Here is a 20,893-nt window from a genome sequence, read left to right as displayed (position 1 = left end):
TTTGCAGATAGCTCATGCTTCTAAATTTTTTCATTAAGGTGCTTCAAATCTTTAAATCCTGCCCTTGCCCATACGTTATCACTTGTTAAACACTTGTCTGGAGAATCGTCTTGCGTAAGAAGTTTTGGAGTTTTATCTGCCTGGGTTAAATTTAAATTGGGAGTCGGTCTACCCAGCAGTTTAACACGGCTTTTTTCCGCCAGCGAAAGCCTCGCGAAATCAGTTTTTATAGTTATTTTCCTATCAAGTGCGGAAAGTAATACTTGCCCGCACGAAACTGCCGTTGCCCGAACGATGCGAAGCAGAGTTCGGGTAAGCAGTTGAGTGCGGGCAAGACACTTTACGCAAGAGTTAGGAACAATATTTTTTCTACAAGCGCTTGAAATATATATGTAAATATATCCATTTCACGAAACAGATCATATCTCATTTGATTAATTCATATATAATGACAGACGTAATTCTGCATGTCATTACTATAGGTTTCTCATGCTTGACGTTTTATGCATAGAAACATGATAGAATTTAATTTACTCTATAATATTTTCGTGCGGGAAAAACCCCTGCTAATCCATTACCGCACGCAAATGCGTGCGGGAAAGAAATAGCAGGCGTTTTTCCCGCACTCTTTGGGAAAGTGACTCTTTGCAACTTGGAATGCGTGCGGGAAAAAGGTTGAACGCGCACGCTTGTAGAAAAAAATATTTTGAACACTATTGTCCGCCACGATTTCAAAACGTAAACAAATACGAACACACGCTAGATTGTCTATACGCTAGCGGGCAGCGGCTAGACTGAAGCGGATAGGGGCGACTTTTATCGTAGCCCTTTTACTCCTTAAAACGACCGACACGAAGAGTTGCGGCTGGAGCCGAATGACTGTCCGAATGCAAGAATTCGGGGCTACACGATTCATCGCCCATGCAGGGACGAACTGCTAGATTATGATTGAAATAAACAAAACTGCAGGAGTCGCATGAAAGTTTTACATTAATAAATCATTTAAATAACCGTGGAATGTAATATTTTCATTAAAAATCGTATGGGAAGGTAAATAGCATAAAAGGATTGATTTCTTGTGATTTCTTGTATGGGGGGCTGTAGCCCTATAGCCCTCACAGACCAGCCGCCACTGCAAATGGCACACCCGGTATTTCTATATCCCGTTGAACGTAAAAATTAATTTCGAAACTATATTCATAAGGTTTTCCTATACCTAAACCTGATAGTTTCTCAGCAGTTATTTTTGACGATTATTTGTAGTTGATGTTTGAGAATTGATGATGATCACTCTGTATAGGTATATTCCAGAGTTGAGATTTTTTTTAACAACTTGAATTACTCCAAAAAATACTGTCTGTATCGCTGGCGTAACTACATATTTTCTTTATTAATTGCTATGAAAAAACTCCATATTTTTTATTTTTCGCCATTATCTCGTAAAGGGTGCTTCTAAGGCATATTTAGTGATCTGAAGAAACTCAATATAATTTGAGCTTGCCATTCCATTTTTGAGGTCAAATATAGGGCGTTACATTTAAAAAAGTGTAACTTTGGTCTATATCTTTGTTTTCGAAAATCCTTTATATATGACAAAAATTTTAAATTATGCTTTTGAACACCCTACACACAACACAAGAAAAGATTTTCAAAATATCTTTATTTACTCCCTCAAATGAGCTGGGGTGGGCCACCCGGTATAAAATTATTATTTTCTCAATCTCACAATAACTTGACATTAAGACGCTGAAACACATTAGTGGAGTTCCGATCGTATGTATGTACTTATTTTTTGGCGATAAAATTAAATATCTTTTTCAACCCCGTAGCCGCAACCCTAGATGGGGTTGCGCCAAAGGGGTTGAAGAAAAAAACTATTTTATTGCCAGAAAATGAGGGAAATTAAGAATGAATTGACAGATTTCAGCGTGTTCATTTAAGTTATTGGTTGAAGAAATATCAATTTAATTCTTAACTTATGCCCAACCCTCTATAAAATTGTCTTTACATAAAAAACACACAGTTTTTCATTATGTAGCGGAATAATTTTACGCTTCAAACATAATTTAATGAGTATTCTCTGCTCCACGAGTGTAACGTTAATTTTAAAACTAGACAAGATGAGAGGTACCTGAATCTTCAGATCACGAAGAAATCTATGTTGGTAGTGAATGAAAAAGAAAGCGAGAAGCATGGGGGATCAACAAACAACATGTGGCGCGAGATGAAGTACTCCGTTCCCGAGTTCACCTTCATTTGTATATTTTAATTTGACGAAGACTACTCGTTCTGTGTCGTTTTTTTTTACAAGTTTGTGTTGTGAAGTGTCTATTTTGGTCTAAAGGATTTGAATGTTTTGTACTTATTTCGTGATTCGACTGGAGATTCGCCGGAAATAAGCCGTGAATTATTGGTAATGACCGATTTTATCATACAATATATTCATTTATTATAAGCATCGGTTCCCAGTCAAATAATCAACTTCCTCTTGACGATATAGGCGTACTGTTTTAATGAAAAAACTACACGTGTCTGTTCAGCGTAACTTTGACGTTTGTTAACGGCCGAAAATGCGGTTTTCCCCATTATCATGCACCTATATAGGGTGGTTCCCTCATCGGGAACGTTTTTTTAATCGTCGTTCATCAGTATTCGTTGTGGAAAAATACAGAATGTCGAAATTCCATGAAAATTCCCTGGAATTTATGAACCATATTTTTCAGTTTATATTATCCAGATTATATATCATTTTGGTATCAAAAAATTAGCACACCTGATCCATTTATGCATTCATATAATATGAATGTCTTGATGTCTTCATTTTTTGAATTTGTCAGGTGTTTTAGAAGAAGAAATTACTCTACAGTTTTTTCCAAAAAAATTAGTCATTCCAAATTTTAATTGTCGATAGGTACTCTTGAAATATAGCCATCCTTTCAATATTTTTCCTGATCCTCCCTAGCTGAAAGGTTTAGAAAATAACACGTTTCATCATTTTTTAGGTTAGAGTAGATAAGTTTGTAGGTAATTTACTCGATACCTACATCTGCAAAAAAATCTTAAGATAATGTGAGGGATTGACAGATCCTTTAATGAAATAAAATAGATTGAGGCTGAAAAATATGATGGAAAAGATTGAATGCGACAAGGGATTTCTGTAGAGAAGAGGATGGTCATTATGTGTTTTTATTTCCGAAATTTCTGACATTCCTAATATTTTTTTATATTTCCTTTGATACATACAGGGTGTCCGCGCCATGGGGCATCAGCGGTCGATTACTCTAATTCTATTAACTTTACAAAGTGTTTCGTTTCTTCTGCACAGCTCTCAACTTCGTTATTTTAAATGGAACACCCTATATATTTTTACACTCGTTTTTACATTTTTGAATTCCTTGTTAAATTTGAATATAAGTTTGATTACACAACTAGAGTTCCTAACGGTTTTCGAGAAATTTGACCTTTTATTAATATTTTGACAGTTTGAGATACTTACATAACGGACTATGGCTCCGTCCCTATTCTATTCAAATTTGGACTGTGTCTAGTCAACAAATGAAACACTGAAAATTTTCTTTGTAAATAACCACATTATATACAGGATCCACGAAAACGTAGATCAATGATCAAAACAGAAATTCATCAAAATCTTCATTTTTTCAAATGGCACCCCTTTTTTTTTTCTGTTCATTAATTAAAACAACTGGAAGCGAATGAATCCTTTTTAATAATGAACCAAAAAAAATCGGTTGCCATTTAAAAAAATGAATTTTTTGATGAATTTCCGTTTTGATAATGCATCTACGTATTCGTGGATCCTGTATATAATGTGGTTATTTACAAAGAAAATTTTCAGTGTTTCATTTGTTGACTAGACACAGTCCAAATATGAATCAATTATATAGAATAGAGACGGAGCTATAGTCCTTTATGTAAGTACGTCAAACTGTCAAAATATTAATAAAAAGTCAAATTTCTCGAAAACCGTTGAGAATTCAGACATAGTTGTGTCATAAAACTTATATTCAAATTTAACAAGGAATTCAAAAATGTAAAAATATATAGGGTGTTACATTTAAAATATCGAAGTTGATAATTGTGCAGAAGAAACGAAACACTTTGTATAGTTCTAAATAATTTTAAGAGATGCTCTATCTGAAAAGAAAAAAAAAAGTTAAAAGAATTTTAAATACAGCTACTCATGGCGCAGACACCCTGTATACGTATTACTTATGATGTCCTAAATATTTTCGATTTTTTTCTTATGCTTCTCAATTACTTCTTCACATTTCTGATTTACCTAGTATTTTCTATATTTCTGAATTATTCAACACATTTCGTTTATTTTTCAAATACCTATTTGCGATGTTTTCAAATATTACCCATAATTCCTAAAAATTTTCTCATATTACACATTGATTTGGAGGGTCCAGAAATCGCTCTATACGTCCAAACCGCTCCGTCTTGCCGGCCGCGAAAGAAACCAAACGAATGTCGAATAATCAGACTGTGCTCAGGTAACATTCTGATAGCGGGTTTCATAAAAGTTTGATTGTCCGATCAACGATTTGACAGTCACTCGATTTCTAAAACGAAATCACTGAAACTTTTTTATTCCTGAATATACCGAAGAAGTAGCAATTGAGAATAATTAAATATCATAATTTGTTGCAAGAATGATATTTTGAATGATCATGACTGAATTATCTATTGAAAACAAATTGACGTTTATTCGTCAATCAAGCGTTGATTCCCCGATCAAGCTTTATGAAACCCGGGGTGAACCTCGCTCTAAATACTGGAAACTGACAAAAGTGAGGTTAGAACCGATCACGGACAGGGGTAGGTACCGTATACCGTGGTAAGATCGCGATCAATCTGAACTCTATTTTTGTCATAATTCAAACAGTTTCCGATATTTATAATTTCTGAGCACTTAATCATGATATGATATGAAACGTCGCTGAAAATCCCATAAAACTTTATGACTTTCGTCGTCGCTTTGTCAGTGTGGACGTATTGCGAACTGAACACCTGCGTCATTCGGAGCTATCCGATAACCTTAGAACAAGTGTAAATAAATCCATTTACCTCATGAAAAAAGTGATCAATTTCAGACTGGGTATGGGGTTCTCCAATAGATCTAAATAAATTTTGGTTACCGTTAATCATTAAACTGAGCACTTCACAAAACTGAAGTAGGCTATCTGGATCATTCCCATTCAGTTCCTGAACCAATCGTATCTTATTAGGATTGAATTCATGTTGTTTAGAATCCTAATTATTGTTGTGCGTGAAACACCAGATCATCGGACAATTTCCTAGTACTGAAGGTTGGATCCATTGCTACATGACCTAAGACAGCCACGTCCCTCGCTTCGTCTCTTTCAAACGACTCAACCAGTAGCGTCAAATTTGGCAACCAGAGGTACCATAAGCAGCCGATACATTTTTTTCCAGGATCTCGTTTGTTAAATTTTCATTGGACCACCCTGTACATACCCAATGAAGTAACATTTTTGAGTCGGGTTTCAATAGAACCTAATCGACATAAATCGTTTATTGACTCATTACCGGCTGATTTTAATTACCACATCAGTTCTCTACCGATTCATCTTTATTACAATAATTACAATTTTATTCGTCAAATGAAAATGCTAATTGCAAACTTTCACATCGGAACACGGGACGTGATCAACAATAGCTCGCCTCATTTCAACTTCATTAGAGGCGCTGAAATTGTTTTTACCGCGATATTAATTTCTAAAGATAGAATAAAATTTATAATCAAGGGTCAGTTGAGAAAGTATTCCAAGTTCGGATTTGCAATTTGTTGTATTGAAGATTATTAACGGCATAAATATTTTTTATATATTTTTAGTATAAGATTTAGGGGTTACCAAAACGGGATGCACCTAGGGATGATTCCATAAATACGCAATAAAAATTTTTTCCCCCCCAAGTCGACTTATTACTGTCTGACTCATACTTATGGTCTATTTTATGTGGGCCATCCTGATTGAGGGTTGATAAAAATTCCCATTAATGACCAAATTATCCTCGAAAACAAAAGTCTATTACTGGCAATTTACTGTCGCCATTGAAAAAAAACTCAACCACCCTCTATGCGAGCATTTTTCTACAGAGAAGTAAATACCGAAAATACGAATTTTGTGTATTAATATTTACTCACTCTGTATAATAGAATCGATTCCTTCGGATTTCAGAAAGTTCGTGTAACTGATAGGTTTACATTGGTTTTACATCATTTATTACTCCCCTCATCTCTCACGACCTTAATTCTGAACTAATTATTTTTATGTATTCCAGATGAAAATAATCAAATTATAGCAAATAACACATCAAAATGAGAACATGCGAATCTCGAAAACGTCGCCGTAAGTAGTTTTTAATTTGAAGATTTCGGAATATTAAATCTTTGGTCCATTGTGTATTAGTTTGTTTGTTGATTTGTTCGTGTTATTTGTTCCTGAGTTTTCGTCGACACTTCCATCAAGCCATTTAATTTTTTTAACCAGATTTTTCACAATCTTCAAAAAATTGTCTTGTGTCTGTCTTAATCCTGGGAAAACCTTAAATTAAATTTTAATATGTACGTGTTGTATTACTTATATGTACCTACCTTCCAAATAATATGGAATTAACAGTTTCGGTATAAATAAAAAATCTGTAAATTTTACATCAAAATTTATTTGTTTCGAAGGTCTGTCTTGGTTTTTTTTTAAATGATTTATTGAATGACATATACAAGTAAAAAAAAATTACATTCACAATCACCTAAACAGGTATCGAGGACAGTAAATACAAAATTCCATTTGAATTAAGCAGTGGCTTTGTTAGCAAATTAAATCTTATTGCGTACATATACACACTTGATGCTTGATGGAATCGCAGTTCCACATCAGTCCAATCATTTTGATAAGATATACAGGGTGTCCGCGCAATAGGGCACCGGTCGATTACTCTAATTCTATTAACTTTACAAAAAAGAGTTTCAAATAAAACTTTCCTCTTTTCAAGTAGAGCATCTTCTAAAATTATTTAGAACTTTACAAAGTGTTTCGTTTCTTCTGCACAGCTATGAACTCCTTTATTTTAAATGGAACACCCAATATATTTTCACATTTTTGAATTCCCTGTTAAATTTGAATATAAGTTTGATTACACAACTATGTCTGAATTCTCAACGGTTTTCGAGAAATTTGACTTTATATTAATATTTTGACAGTTTGAGGCACTTACATAAAGGACCATAGCTCCGTCCCTATTCCATGTAATTGATTCAAATTTGGACTGTGTCTAGTCAATAAATGAAACACTAAAGTGTTCTTTGTAAATAACCATATTATATACAGGGTCCACGAAAACGTAGATCCATTATCAAAACAGAAATTCATCAAAATCTTCATTTTTTTAAATGGTAATCCATATTTTTTTCTGTTCATTATTTGAAACAACTAAAAGCGAACAAAAAACGTTTAAATAATGAACAGAAAAAAATATGGGTTGCCATTTAAAAAAAAATTTCGATGAATTTTTGTTTCAATCATGGATCTACGTTTTCGTGGACCCTGTATATAATATGGTTATTTACAAAGAACATTTTTAGTGTTTCATTTATTGACTAGACACAGTTCAAATATGAATCAATTACATAGAATAGGGACGGAGCTATAGCTCTTTATGTAAGTACCTCGAACTGTCAAAATATTAAAAAAAGTTTCTCGGAAACCGTTGAGTATTCAGACATAGTTGTGTAATGAAACTTATATTCAAATTTACAAAGGAATTCAAAAATGTAAAAATGGAGAAGTTGATAGTTAGCTGTCTGGAAGAAACGAAACACTTTGTATAGTTCTAAATAATTTTAGGAGATGCTCTACTTTGAAAGTTTCATTTGAAACTCTTTTTTGTGAAGTTAAAAGAATTAGAGTAATAGACGACTGATCCATGGCGCGGACACCCTGTACAATTAAATACAGAAATATTAAGCAATGATTATTCGATTTTGTATCGGGGTAAAACTTATTTGCATTCTGTGGCATGAATTTCAGATTTTAAGTTGGAGGGGTCCTCTAGAATGGCCAACCAGATCTCCAGATCTGTTTCCTCTAGACTTCTTTTTGTGGAGCCACGAAAATTTAATCACAAGTAAATTGGACGACACTTATATCATTTTCAAAGTCGATTATTGCGTAAACCAAAATTGTGCCGTCAAAATCACCTCGGCGAGCAATGAGTTGGCGACCACTGCTGTAAACCTTTGCTGGTTCAAAATAACTGTTGCGTTTCCATAATCAACAATAACCAAACCAAAAAATAACTGAATAGAAGAGTTGTTAGTCATATGTAGAATAATGGCCAACTTTGTTATAATTCCAAACGTTTTTAATCCGTTTCATTTTGGTCGATTCCATACCGGATTATACATCGTTGGGAATGAATAAAACACGTGACTTGTTAAGAGAACCGTGAAGAATATCAAACAGGTGCGACAAGGTGAAATACGACTATACGAACTCAGTTAACGTTAAATACTATCCATATTAAAAATGGATTCGATTGAACAATAAATTACGTAACTTCGTGGTAGTTGTTGGACGCAAAGACTGTACCTATATTTATTTCCTTGAAGGTCAACTTGGCTCTTCGACACGACTTGAGAAGACCGAGATAGATACAGCATTTCAAATGGGTATTTAAATTTTTAAACGCCGCAGAAGTTTAATATCGAAAGAGCTGTTTTATTTTTGTCACTAATTTAACTTTTTTTGCATTTTGTTATCATTTCGATCAAATCTGTGTTATTTTCGAGTTTCGAACCGAATATGGTGAGTTGAACTTACACCAGTCAAATCACCTTACCAAAACCGAAAGCATACAACAATTCATAACATTTTTATTACAATTTATTACAGTCGGTCCGAATTTTATTACACTCGGTCCGAATTTTATTACACTTGCCATTCTCGAGTTATGCCTATGGTGTAGGTTCTATCTAAAGCTTGTAACTTCTAAAGTTGTCATGGTTGTCAAAACCATGACATTTGTCGGAAAAAGAGGCCTACGTCAAACAGGCACACAGATAAATTTTGACAAATGGGGTGTTTCCAAATTACAATTTCATGTAGATTCAGAATTTAATATAAGAATTGGCTGTTCTGATTTAAAAAAACAGGGTAGTAAAGTGTTTCACTACTTTCGAACCGACATTTGAAGTTTTAATAATTTTAGCTTTTGCCCTAATCAGAGTCTATTCCGTCAAAGTTTGGATCATTCTCCTAGTTCAAAATTTCTAAGGGGGAGCGCCCACCAAAGTAGCGTAGCACTGGCATGGCACATACATGACAAAGGCGATGCATAATTTTCAGATATCGAACATCTGAGAGAAGTGTCAATTGTGTGAAATACATATGTCATTCTCAGTTCATATCTGAAAATTATGCATAGTTTTTGTCATGTATGTGCCATGTCAGTGCTACGCTCAGCGCTCCCACTAAGAGTTAATGACGGTTCTACAACTTTTATAATAGATGCTGATTTCTCGGGGAAAACTGAAAACCTCCCCCCCCCCTTCAATTGACACAAATCAAGTTGTCAATTTGAAAAGGTACCAGGTACCACCACCCTTAATATCTCTGCTCCCATGAAAAATCAGAAAAAATGCAAAAAAAGTAAATATTGCTTCGTAGGGGGACATTTTTTAGCGGTTTGTATCAAGCCTGATATGTGAGCGTGAGGACAGCAACCCCTATAATCTTAAATTGGAAGGGTTGAGTGAAACCTTGTTTTGAAGGTAATTCGATAGCCTTTTCAAAATGCCACACACTTGACCTCCTTTGTTACTACGTTCTTTCGAAAAATAAAAATAAAATAGAGTAGAATAGTTATCTAAATAAGGGTTGCAATGAAACATGAAAATAATGAAAACATTATTTTACTATAAAAAAATTCGAAATGTTGTCCATTATTTGGTAGAAAAAATTAAAGGAAAAAATCTGGTGTCAAGTCTGGGGAGCGTGGTGGCCATTCAATCTTTTCTACCAATCCATTTCTCTTGGGAATGATCTGAGAGCCTTTGCCTCTCTAAATTTAAAATCATATTTCCATCCTTTTGTTTTTACAAGACCTCATTCACTTCCAACTAGATGGAGCTTCACCTCATATCTTCCATTCGGTGAAGTTATAGCCCACTGATAATTTTCAAGAGAAAGAGATTGGTATAAGGTGGTGGAATATCCACCACTATCCCCAGACTTGGCACAATTAGATTGTTTCCTCTGGGTATATTCAAAGTGTAAAACACCCAAGAGATGTAGAAGAATTGGAAGTAACAATACGCTCCGATTACCGAGACCTTAATTGAAAATAGGTTATATTTTTGTCTACAAAATAATGGACAAAATTTTAAAAATCGTTTATAGTGAAAATTTTTCATTTGCAACTCCCGCTATCGTGACTATTCCACTCTTTTTTTGATTATTAACTCTTTTTTTGATTATTCACTCTTTTTTTGAATATTCGCATGTACTAACAAAAAAGGTCGAGTGCATTCCATTTTTGTAGAGGCAATCGAAGTATCTTCAAAACAAGTTGTCACTCAACCCCTCGCTCAACCCCCTATCCATTTAGGGGTTGCAGTCGTCACGCTCACAGGGTTGATACAAATTGATTGGACCAATCGTATAAAATGTCCCCCTACGAACTACGAAGTTCACCTTTTCGGGATTTTTTTTGATAGCCCACGGGACTATTAAGGGTGGTACGTCTCAAATTGACACACTGTATAATTATAATCTGAACTAATTCAGATGCCTAACACCAGTCGATATAAATCGATCTGAATCGAAGTAGCCACATACCATCATAGAGGGTGTTGGAATCACATTTGTTGATGTTTTTATACAGGGAGATTAATTGGGAATTGCGCATCAGGGTAGATGGAGGAAACCGAGGTGCTTCTAAATATTTTATAGATTTATCATTCTTTGTTACCAAGATAATGGGGTGATTTATTGATTTTTCTCATTCATTGAATCATAACATATGAACCACCCTACACATATTGTCATATGTATTTGATTCATACGTTCTTTGTCCGGAGTGGTGTCGATTAACATAATGAAAAAAAATCGTATTCCAGGTACGGCTTCAAAAAAGGTGATATTTAGGTTTTGAGTCTGAACAACACCCAGTATATCAAAATTTTGTGATTTCATTTACAAATTTTGAAAAAGCAGAAAAAATAAGCAAGTTTAAATGTATTAAATGTATGCTTTCGCATACAACTTTTTCACTTCTTAGATTGAGTCAAATTTAGATGTTTCGAAAATTTGGTGGCACAAAATTTGAAAAATTAACTTTTTTTCCTTCCTTTTTCGACTTGAACCATCAACTATTTCTTATTCTTCTAATTTCTGGATGCCATCTGGGACACCTTTATTATTATCAATGATGCAATCAATTATTAAATATCACATTGGGCCACATTTGAAGAAAAATATAAAAATGAGGAAGACTGCTCCTTCAGAAAGAGGTATAACTTTATTTTGAACAAAAATAACGTCGCTGCAAAAAACGACATTTCAAAATTTCAAGGTTGAACATCTAAACATTGTTTAGCTAGATCATAATCATTTCTCATCTCTTCTGATGTATTCTTGATGATAAAAATAAAATGAAGCATTGTATACGTACCCTTTGATTTAGTAAATAAATATACTCTTAATTTCGATATACCATATTGTTTCAATTATAAACCTAAAGTTATTGAACAAAAAATGCACCAGAAGAATAAGGAAATTACGAGGGAAATTATCATACTCTAGCTAACAGAATGATTAGATGTGCATTAAAAAATATAGTTTTTTGATATTCCGTCAAAATGTAGATTTCTTCCAACGTTACTTTCGTTTAAAATGAATATATACTTTCTACGAAGAGCATATGATTCTCTTTTTCCATTTTTTCTTGCGCTGAACAATTGTTATGATAATTTTCCTCAGACATAGGGTGCTTGGGACTGTGGATGTTTTTGGAATCATCCATTTGGGGAAGACAATCTGACTGTTTTTCAATTTTCTGACACCTCATTAACGAAACATCCAGGTTTGATTCAAGTGGAGGAGCGAAAAAGTTGTATGCGGAAAAACGAAATACATGAAGTTCTACTAATTTTTTTTCTGCTCTTTCTAGATTTGTGATTAAAATTTCAAAATATTGATATACAGGCTGGGCAAAATTCGTTTTCTACTGAGGGGATCTCGAGAACTATGAGAGCTAGAAAAAAACTGACGACACATAGCAGAGAAACAAAGAATGATGAAAACCATAGCCTCCTACGATTCTTCGGTTTTGAGTTAGGAAAAAACGGGATTTGGACGATTACCAAAAGTTCTCATAACTTTTTTGCCTTTGAACTTACAGATCTGAAACTTGAAACTTCTACAGGCACTTTTTTACGTAGAATCCACTGACGAACTCAGAGTTTTTTTCATTTCGAATCATTAGGCGAACTTTCGTTTTTTTAAATGCAAACTTTTATTGAATTTATTATTTTTGAATTGGAAAAAAATCTTTTTTTAGTAGATTCTATGTATAACAGTGCCGAAGGAAGTTCAAGTTTCAGATCTGTGATTTCAAAGACAAAAAAGATATGAGAACTTTTCGAAATCGTCAAAATCACATATGGACCAAATATTAGGAAAATATGTAGGGTGGTTAATAAATTATAATCAATTGAATAATAGGGAATACTCCTTCTGACGAAAATGATGTACGTATTTTTATATTTTTATGAAATATCTTTGAAACGTAACATTTTGAAATAACCATTTCAACCGATTCCTGAAAGAAATTATTTGAAGTACTCAAAAATGAAAAATAAAAATGGGTATTTAAAATTTAAAGCGTTTCGTTTCTATTGCACAAGTTGGCAACATCGACTGAAATATCCGTGGATAATAAAGGACAACAACTACACTATCTTGATGAGGTAGACGAAGATGGCTGTCTATGAAGTCTGCGACGAACCAGGAAGGTCGTAAAATTTTATGGCATTTTTATGGCCGGTTGCTGTTGAGGCTCGCCAGTGCGTAAGCGCCTTATGATGGCTGAAAATCAACAGCGGTTATTTTATAAACAAGCCATTGTACAGTAGGCGCTGTTGCCAAATCTTAAACTAGAAACGAAGCGATTTAAATTTTAACACCTCATATTTGAAGAATAATTTTGAATAGTTTCCGCTGTGCATTTGAAAAATTCATGAATGAAACTCATAATTATTCAGTTTGACCGTTGTATATGCTGTGATAACCCATATTGAGGAGAATTCCCCATTGAGGAAAATCAATAAATCATCCTGTACCTTGTTAAAAAACGACGATGTGTCTATGTTCTCTAACAACCCTGTTTGTACGCGCTTTTCTCAATGAATCACCCTGTGCAGTCGGGTGTTATGGATCTCAGTTAATTCTTAGTAATAATCATCAATCGCCATATCGTCAACAGGAAGTTACGTTTCGTACGCTGGATGAAGCCAGCTTCTTCACCTGCTGACACCTTGCTCTCCAGTGTGCACCCACCTTTACCGTTTAATTAGCCTTGAGAACGTGCAACCATTCCGTATGAAATGGGAGAGAGAGAGGCGGCTTCTGCGACAATTCGAAATGAATCATTGAATTTATTACAGCGTGATCGCCAAAACATACGGACATGGCACCTAAGCCACTCGGTCTTGGCGAAAAAAATTGGCGGAGTCCGCTGGAGGGACGGTCGGCCCCGAGGCCGCTGGTTGTGGTGTCTTCGGAACACTTCGAGAAGTGCGTGTGTCACAGTTTGGACGCGGTGCTGCCGAAAAAGCACGCCAACGATAGGAGACCGAACAAGAGGTCCTTTTCTACGTGGAATTTGGAGGATACGACGAACGGCCAGTCCGTTGACGAGAAGGACAAACGTAAAAAAGTGCGTGGCTGGAGGAAAAGTGAGAAAACGACTCATGGGTCCAGTATCATAGGATGCATAAAAATTGTTGGACATCTCTTTGGTAAACGTAAGTTTCTAGGTTCATTCATATTGGTGGACCAAGAGCGGTGCTTCACGAGAAAAAATTTTTTTTTTGTGAGCTGACACCCCCAAATGAAAATTTTTCAACCAAAATTTCAGAATCGTTCTCCATCGTAGATCCATGTTTGTCCACCCTATTTTTCATTTGTCCAGGCACCGTTTAAGAGATATGGGAAAAAACTTTTTTCGGTGCATTTTCTGAGCAGAACCTCCAGATTGCAAAAATGTATTTTCAATGGTACAGATAGTTTGTCCAACTTGAATCCACTTTTGTCCACTCAATTTTTTCATTTCTCCACCCACAGAAAACCATCATTGAAAATTTTTGAAACTGTGAAGTTGGCAGCCCCAAATGAAAATTTTTTACCAAAATTTCAGAATCGTTGTCCTTCGTAGGTCCATGTTTGTCCACTTTTTTTCTCATTTATCTAGGCACCGTCTAAGAGATATGGGGAAAGAACTTTTTTCAGTGCATTTTCTGAGCAGAACCCCCAAATTGCAAAAACGTATTTTCAATGGTACAGATCGTTTGTCCAACGTAAGTCTACTTTTGTCCACCCCATTTTATCATTTCTCCACCCACAGAAAACCTTTTTTGAAAATTTTTGATACTGTGAAGTTGGCAGCCCCAAATAAAAATTTTTTACCAAAATTGCAGAATCGTAGTCCTTCGTAGGTCCATGTTTGTCCACCTTTTTTTTTTTCATTTGTCCAGGCACCGTTTAAGAGATATGGGAAAAGGACATTTTTCAGTGCATTTTCTGAGCAGCACCCCCAAATTGCAAAAACGTATTCTCAATGGTACAGATCGTTTGTCCAACTTGAGTCCACTTTTGTCCACCCAATTTTTTCATTTCTCCATACACAGAGATCCATCTTTTAAAATTTTTGAAACTGTGAAGTTGGCAGCCCCAAATAATAAATTTTTACCAAAATTTCTGAATCGTTGTCCATCGTAGGTCCATGTTTGCCCACCTTTTTGTTTTCATTTGTCCAGGCACTGTTTAAGAGATATGGGAAAAGAACTTTTTTCGGTTCATTTTCTGAGCAGCACCCCCAAATTGCAAAAACGTATTTTCAATGGTACAGATCGTTTGTCCAACGTAAGTCCACTTTTGTCCACCGAATTTTTTCAATCTCCACCCACAGAAATTCATATTTGAAAATCTTTGAAACTGTGTAGTTGGCACCGCCAAATGAAAATTTTTGAACCAAAATTTCAGAATCATTGTCCATCGTAGGTCCATGTTTGTCCACCTTTTTGTCTTCATTTGTCCATGCACTGTTTAAGAGATATGGGAAAAGAACTTTTCTCAGTGCATTTTCTGAGCAGCACCCCCAAATTGCAAAAACTTTTTTTTCATTTGTCCACCCAAAGAACCATGGAAATCCATCTTTGAAAATTTTGAAAAGTCAGAATTCTATGATTCTGTGGGTGGACAAAAAAAAAATTGGGTGGACAAAAGTGGACTAACGCTGGACAAACGATATTTACCCTAAAAAACACGTTTTCGCCATTTGGGTGAGCTGCTCAGAATATTCCACCGGAACAACTTCTTTTTCCATATCTGTCAAACAGTGCCTGGACAAATGAAAAAAAAAAGGGAACACGAACCTACGATGGACAAACGACCCTGAAATTTCGGTTTAAAAATTTTCATTTGGGGGTGCCAACTTCACACTTCCCAAAATTTTCAAAGATGGATTTCTATGGTTCTGTGGATGGACAAATGAAAAAATTGGGTGGACAAGAGTAGACTTACGTTGGACAAATGATCTGTAGCATTAAAAATACGTTTTTGCAATTTGGGGGTGCTGCTCAGTAAATGCACCAAAAAAGTTTTTTCCAATATCTCTCAAACGGTGCCTGGACAAAGGAAAAAAAAAGGTAGGCAAACATGGACCTACGATGGACGAACGACCCTGAAATTTTTGTTTCAAAATTCGCATTTGGGAGTGGCAGCTTCACACAGCTTGTATTGTGCTCTTGAAAGACAAGACCTCTTTGATTCTCGTGAACAATACGTCTCCAAGCTTCGTTCATTACGATATGATTAATGAATGGTCTAATCAAAAACGATGCCCTCAGCTTAAGGCTTCAAATGACACATTCTGAAATCTATTCAATATATTGAAGATGAGGCAAAAATGCAGGAAGTGGCCCCTTGTCCAAAAACATCAATATTTCGTGCAGAAACATGGGGTCAAATATCCACCCTTTTCATGAATGAATCTCATAATTATTCAGTTTAAACTTGCATATGCTGTGATAACCCAAATTTTATGAGAATTCTCCATTCCCCGACATTCAGTTAAATAATGAAACTCCACCAACAAAATCACGGTGAACTATGTAATGCGCATGCGTATTTAAGTCATGAGTCAAAACATCCAAAGCATTTCCAAGTACATCCAGATTTATTCATGTATATCCACGGTATATCCAGGTTATATACCAGGTATACCTATCCATGGATATCTACAATATATCCAGGCATATCCATGGTATTAGTTTACCGGTGTTTGTTCCTGTTATGAATAAATGAAAAATTTAAAAAAATATATACAACCTTGTATAAAAATATCCACTTGTGATTACCTCCTCGAGAAAAACACAAAAATAAGTATACGAGCTTCTATGTCAAACCATTTATTCACTTTCAATCGGTTTCGAACAAATTTAGAAAGAATCTTCAGATTATTAACTTCATCACCCTGTATCACTCAAACAGAGCCTTCTTGATATCGCCCCTCGATACATGCTATACCTTTTTTTTAATTCTCCAAATATTCTTCAGTGTCCAGAACACTGTATATCCGCTAATTCAAATCAACCTGTAGAGTCAATGTCATTTTATTTCTTGACACTGGACGGATTGACCGTCTTACCTTGGTCGTGTCCGAGGGTAACATCGACCTAAATTACCGTCCATTTTTACCAAACATCAATTATTGAATACCAATTCAATTATATCACATGGTTTATACACTGATTAGTCTGACGGCGTACAATATACCCTTGTACCTACTTCGGAAATTAGATATATTTATTAAAACGGATATCGTGTTGCCCAGAAGGCCACGCCCCTTTCTGCCTATCGTGATAGCATCGAAATTGAATCGTGATCTTTTTTTCTTTTTTTCCTTCTTTCGTTTTAGTGAATGTATGCTCGAAATGGGCCTCATGTGCTTTGATTGTTCTGGAGTCAGGAAGTTGATGAGTAAGATCAATTTTTTTTTAGTTTTATATTGTCCTAATGTTGCTACAAGTCATAAAAAGTTCTAAAGTAGGTAGTAATGTAATTTCACGATAAATCACAAAATTTCTTTGTATTCGGTGGCTGTTTGGTCTTAAATTCTGGTTTATAATCAAAATTCGGTTTTTGAATCTGTTTCAATAACCAGAATATTGATCAAGATGAAGAATTCATTCGATTTTAGAATATTCTGGTTGTCATCCAATTTATTTGTCAAATTTTTCGTCGATATCAAAAAGTTTTCCTGCAAATTAGATATTCAGTAAACATTTGTCTGATGAAAATATAAGGATGTGAAGTTTTGGTCTTGGGAAAATATTATTATCTTTTATTTTGGGTGTATTATTAGGACTGCCAAATTTTTTTGGCCATTTGTGTTCGTGTACATTTTGAGACTGCCAATACGTGCTTTTCCTCACACGTCAAATTCGTTGTTTTCTGAAATACTTCTCACTTGAAACAGCCCATTCCAGAAATCTTTTTGGTGGAAAAATATCAAGTGATAATGAAACGAATCACTTCAAGGTTATGTAAACTTACCGGTATTACATTTTCTGACAATTTCCACAGGTTGTTTTGCACAGAAACTTATTCATATCCAGCGAAGAAGAAATATATAGGATTGATTTTCCACATGCATTAATTTGTTTACGATGTTCGTAACTTGTCACAGAGTGAGTTCATTAGGTGATCATCAAAGGAAAGTAATATTTTCACTTGTTCTGAAAATAATTCAACGTCAGAAATATGCCTTTTTTTGGCAATATCTGAAATTAATCACGTATTAGAAATTGAGCAGGATTAAATTGAATATTTTTCCTTGATTCATGATTTTCAGCATTATTTCATACACTATGAAAATTCTGGAATATATAGGGTGACCCATTTTGAGAGATCCACTGCTTGCCTGGATCAGAAAATGTTTCAAATAAAATTTTCCTAGTCTTCAGGTGGACATGTGATCTGACCTTGGGGTTGGATTTCTAGGTCATTTCAAGGTCATGTAGATTTTTTTATCAGGCAATATATTTTATTTTTGCAGAATATTGATCTTCGTGAAATACTAAAAATATTTTCTCCCATTCATTTTTGCCATAAAATGAGTTTTCCTGGAGATATTAAGAGGGAATCATACCATACAATTTTTTTTAACCGCTATGATAAAATCTCATATTTTGAAATTGTTAGCACTGCAAGATGCATTTTCTTAACAAAAAATTAAGTTTTGATTTTTCATTCGTCTCTTCATGAATACTCACGTCTTCAAATAATAGTGTAGTTTGTGCGTGGGGAATTGTCATCGTAACCATTCTGAGCATAAAGCACGAAATAATATTAGTTTTTCACGAAGAGAAAGATGTACGGCTGGTTTCATAATCAAACCTAATGAAAGTCCCTCTAATTTTAAAGCTTCCTTTAACCCTACTAACGGCCGGTTTCATAATTAAACCTGAAGTCCTTCTAATTTTAAAGCATCCTTCATGACTTTGAATTTGATTATGAAACTGGACGTAACAATGACACTGAAGAAAGCTTTAAGCTTAAAGTGACTTTAAAATTGATTATGAAACTGGGCGTAAGAAAGTTTCATTTCTGTCATTTCTGTGGATTTTTTAAAATGGCTCACCTTGTATAGAAAATCAAGTTGCCTATCTCACTGCGTTAAACATTTAACCGAAATATAAGTAGAAATATTTAAATATGTAATTTGAGTGATAAATAATGATGAATGAAAATTTAGGGAAAAGACTTTCATTTTTGTCCACATTCCCAAAAAGAAATATCAAATGATAACTTAAAATCGTTGGAAACCAATTATGAAGTCAATATTATAGACACTTGAGTTTAAACTTAATTTACTTACGTCCAGTTTCATGATCAAATAAAGTCGCTTTATGCTTTGAAAACATAATAATGAAAGTGCATAGATATGGACTGAGCAATACCAGCATCAAATTGGGTATTTCATAGAAAGAGAGAAATGATCGTCAGGCCAATACCTGTGTCTCTTTTCTGTTCACATTTACGTGAGTGTGGACCAATCAAAATTCTAGAAAAACACAACTTGCTGACCTGATGTTCAGCTTCTCTCTCTCACTGTTTTTGACCTTATTTCATGCAGAGATGGAAATAGTCATGTCCCTATGTCTATGTGAAAGTGTCCATTACATATCAGTGACCAATTTAAAGAAGCACAAACGCAACATGGAATATTTTATCCTACGAAAGTAGATCCAGTCATTAGTCGTATAAAACATAAATAATAAATCAAAAAAATGCGTCAGTGTTTTCCACGAGGCCGTTGTTCTTGGAAACTGTTCTTTCTAGAGCCTTGGATCAGGAGTACCTTTTTTGACAAATTCTCCAAGGTCTCAGTGATAATGAGGTTCATTATTGGACCTCATGTTTTTTCACCAAATATTAATTTTTCGGACCTGCATTTAGTAAACACCCTGTACAAGAAAATTTTCGGACAAGCTTCAATTTCCTAAATAACCTTCAAGAAATGAACGATCTCGAACGCACAGAGCAAAATCGAAATGAAATTCCTTTTTCGATCAACGTCATGCTTATTGAACATAGAATTATTGTTCCCTCGACGAGCATGACACAAGAGAAACTCCTCAAGTAGTCCATGATGTCTCCTGTCAAAAATTCGAAGGCATTTTAACCTATCTATTACCCGATTTGGATTTTTGATAGATTCGCGAGAAACTTCCATTTGGTGTTGTTTTGGAGAAGTGAGTTTTAAATTATTTTGAGATGTTTATCACATATATTGCCCATATTCAGATGACACGTTGAAGCAGTATGGCCAAAAGGAGAGATACCCAGGAACCTTTGGATGACGAAAGCAACCATTACAATTTGTCGCCGTCGAAAGTTCAAGCAGGTACCTAAAATAACTCTTTATTGCGATATCTGAAACACGACAAGGTCAGAAAATTGAAAATGGAACATTTGAATCGTAAGGGAGAGATTGTGAAAATATTTTGGAAATGTCAGGATGGAACAAGTTTTGATGTTGGAATTGGTACATAGAAGACCCAAAATATGGTTTCATATTGATAATATGGCATAAAGTATTCGAAATAATCCAGGGTGTTTCATGAACATTGCGAACAAATTCAGGATATTGTTCTCTGAGTTATTTTCGAAATGGTTCGAGGTATTTGACCGAGATTTGGTAAAAATGGACACCTCATTAAGGTGATTATTTCACGTTGAATCCCTCGTCTTTAGCTATTACAGTGGCGTGCGTCACTGCCGTTGACTTTAATGTTTTTGAAGAAAAAATATTACCCCAGTGCCCTTTTCCGGAATTGAATTCATTCTTACATTTCTTATTCAATTCAGAACAAAAAGAGTCCCTGCGTTTTTCTCTAGGTTGCACCTTTTTTCAGTGAAAAATTAAAAACCGTTTGTTATTCGAAAAAATACTTGCATAGAGCAATCGAAAAGTCAATTTTATTATATCAAAATCTCCTCAAATTAGAGTCCAGCGCTCTCCTCTGGATCGTCGAATTCGTTTTTTATTTGGAAAATAATGC

General features: G+C 34.8%; 1 protein-coding gene across 3 annotated transcripts in view; it reads left to right on the top strand.

Annotated features, from left to right (window-relative positions):
- Positions 1–2,232: 2,232 nt before the first annotated feature.
- Positions 2,233–20,893, top strand: part of LOC123310151 (glycogen synthase kinase-3 beta-like) — a 76,155-nt gene continuing 57,494 nt past the window's right edge. The window contains exons 1-2 of one of the 3 annotated variants that reach the window (XM_044893555.1): positions 2,233–2,413; positions 13,712–14,071. In XM_044893555.1, the coding sequence (XP_044749490.1) occupies positions 13,735–14,071 (337 nt within the window). In that variant the 5' untranslated portion in view covers positions 2,233–2,413; positions 13,712–13,734. Of the gene's footprint in view, positions 2,414–6,330; positions 6,399–13,711; positions 14,072–20,893 lie in introns of all 3 variants that reach the window. The other 2 variants (XM_044893558.1, XM_044893556.1) reach the window with 2 other exon arrangements.

The sequence above is a fragment of the Coccinella septempunctata genome, chromosome 3 (genome assembly GCF_907165205.1).
Source record: "Coccinella septempunctata chromosome 3, icCocSept1.1, whole genome shotgun sequence".
NCBI lineage: Eukaryota > Metazoa > Arthropoda > Insecta > Coleoptera > Coccinellidae > Coccinella > Coccinella septempunctata.
This window is presented reverse-complemented; position numbering and strand designations above follow the sequence as displayed.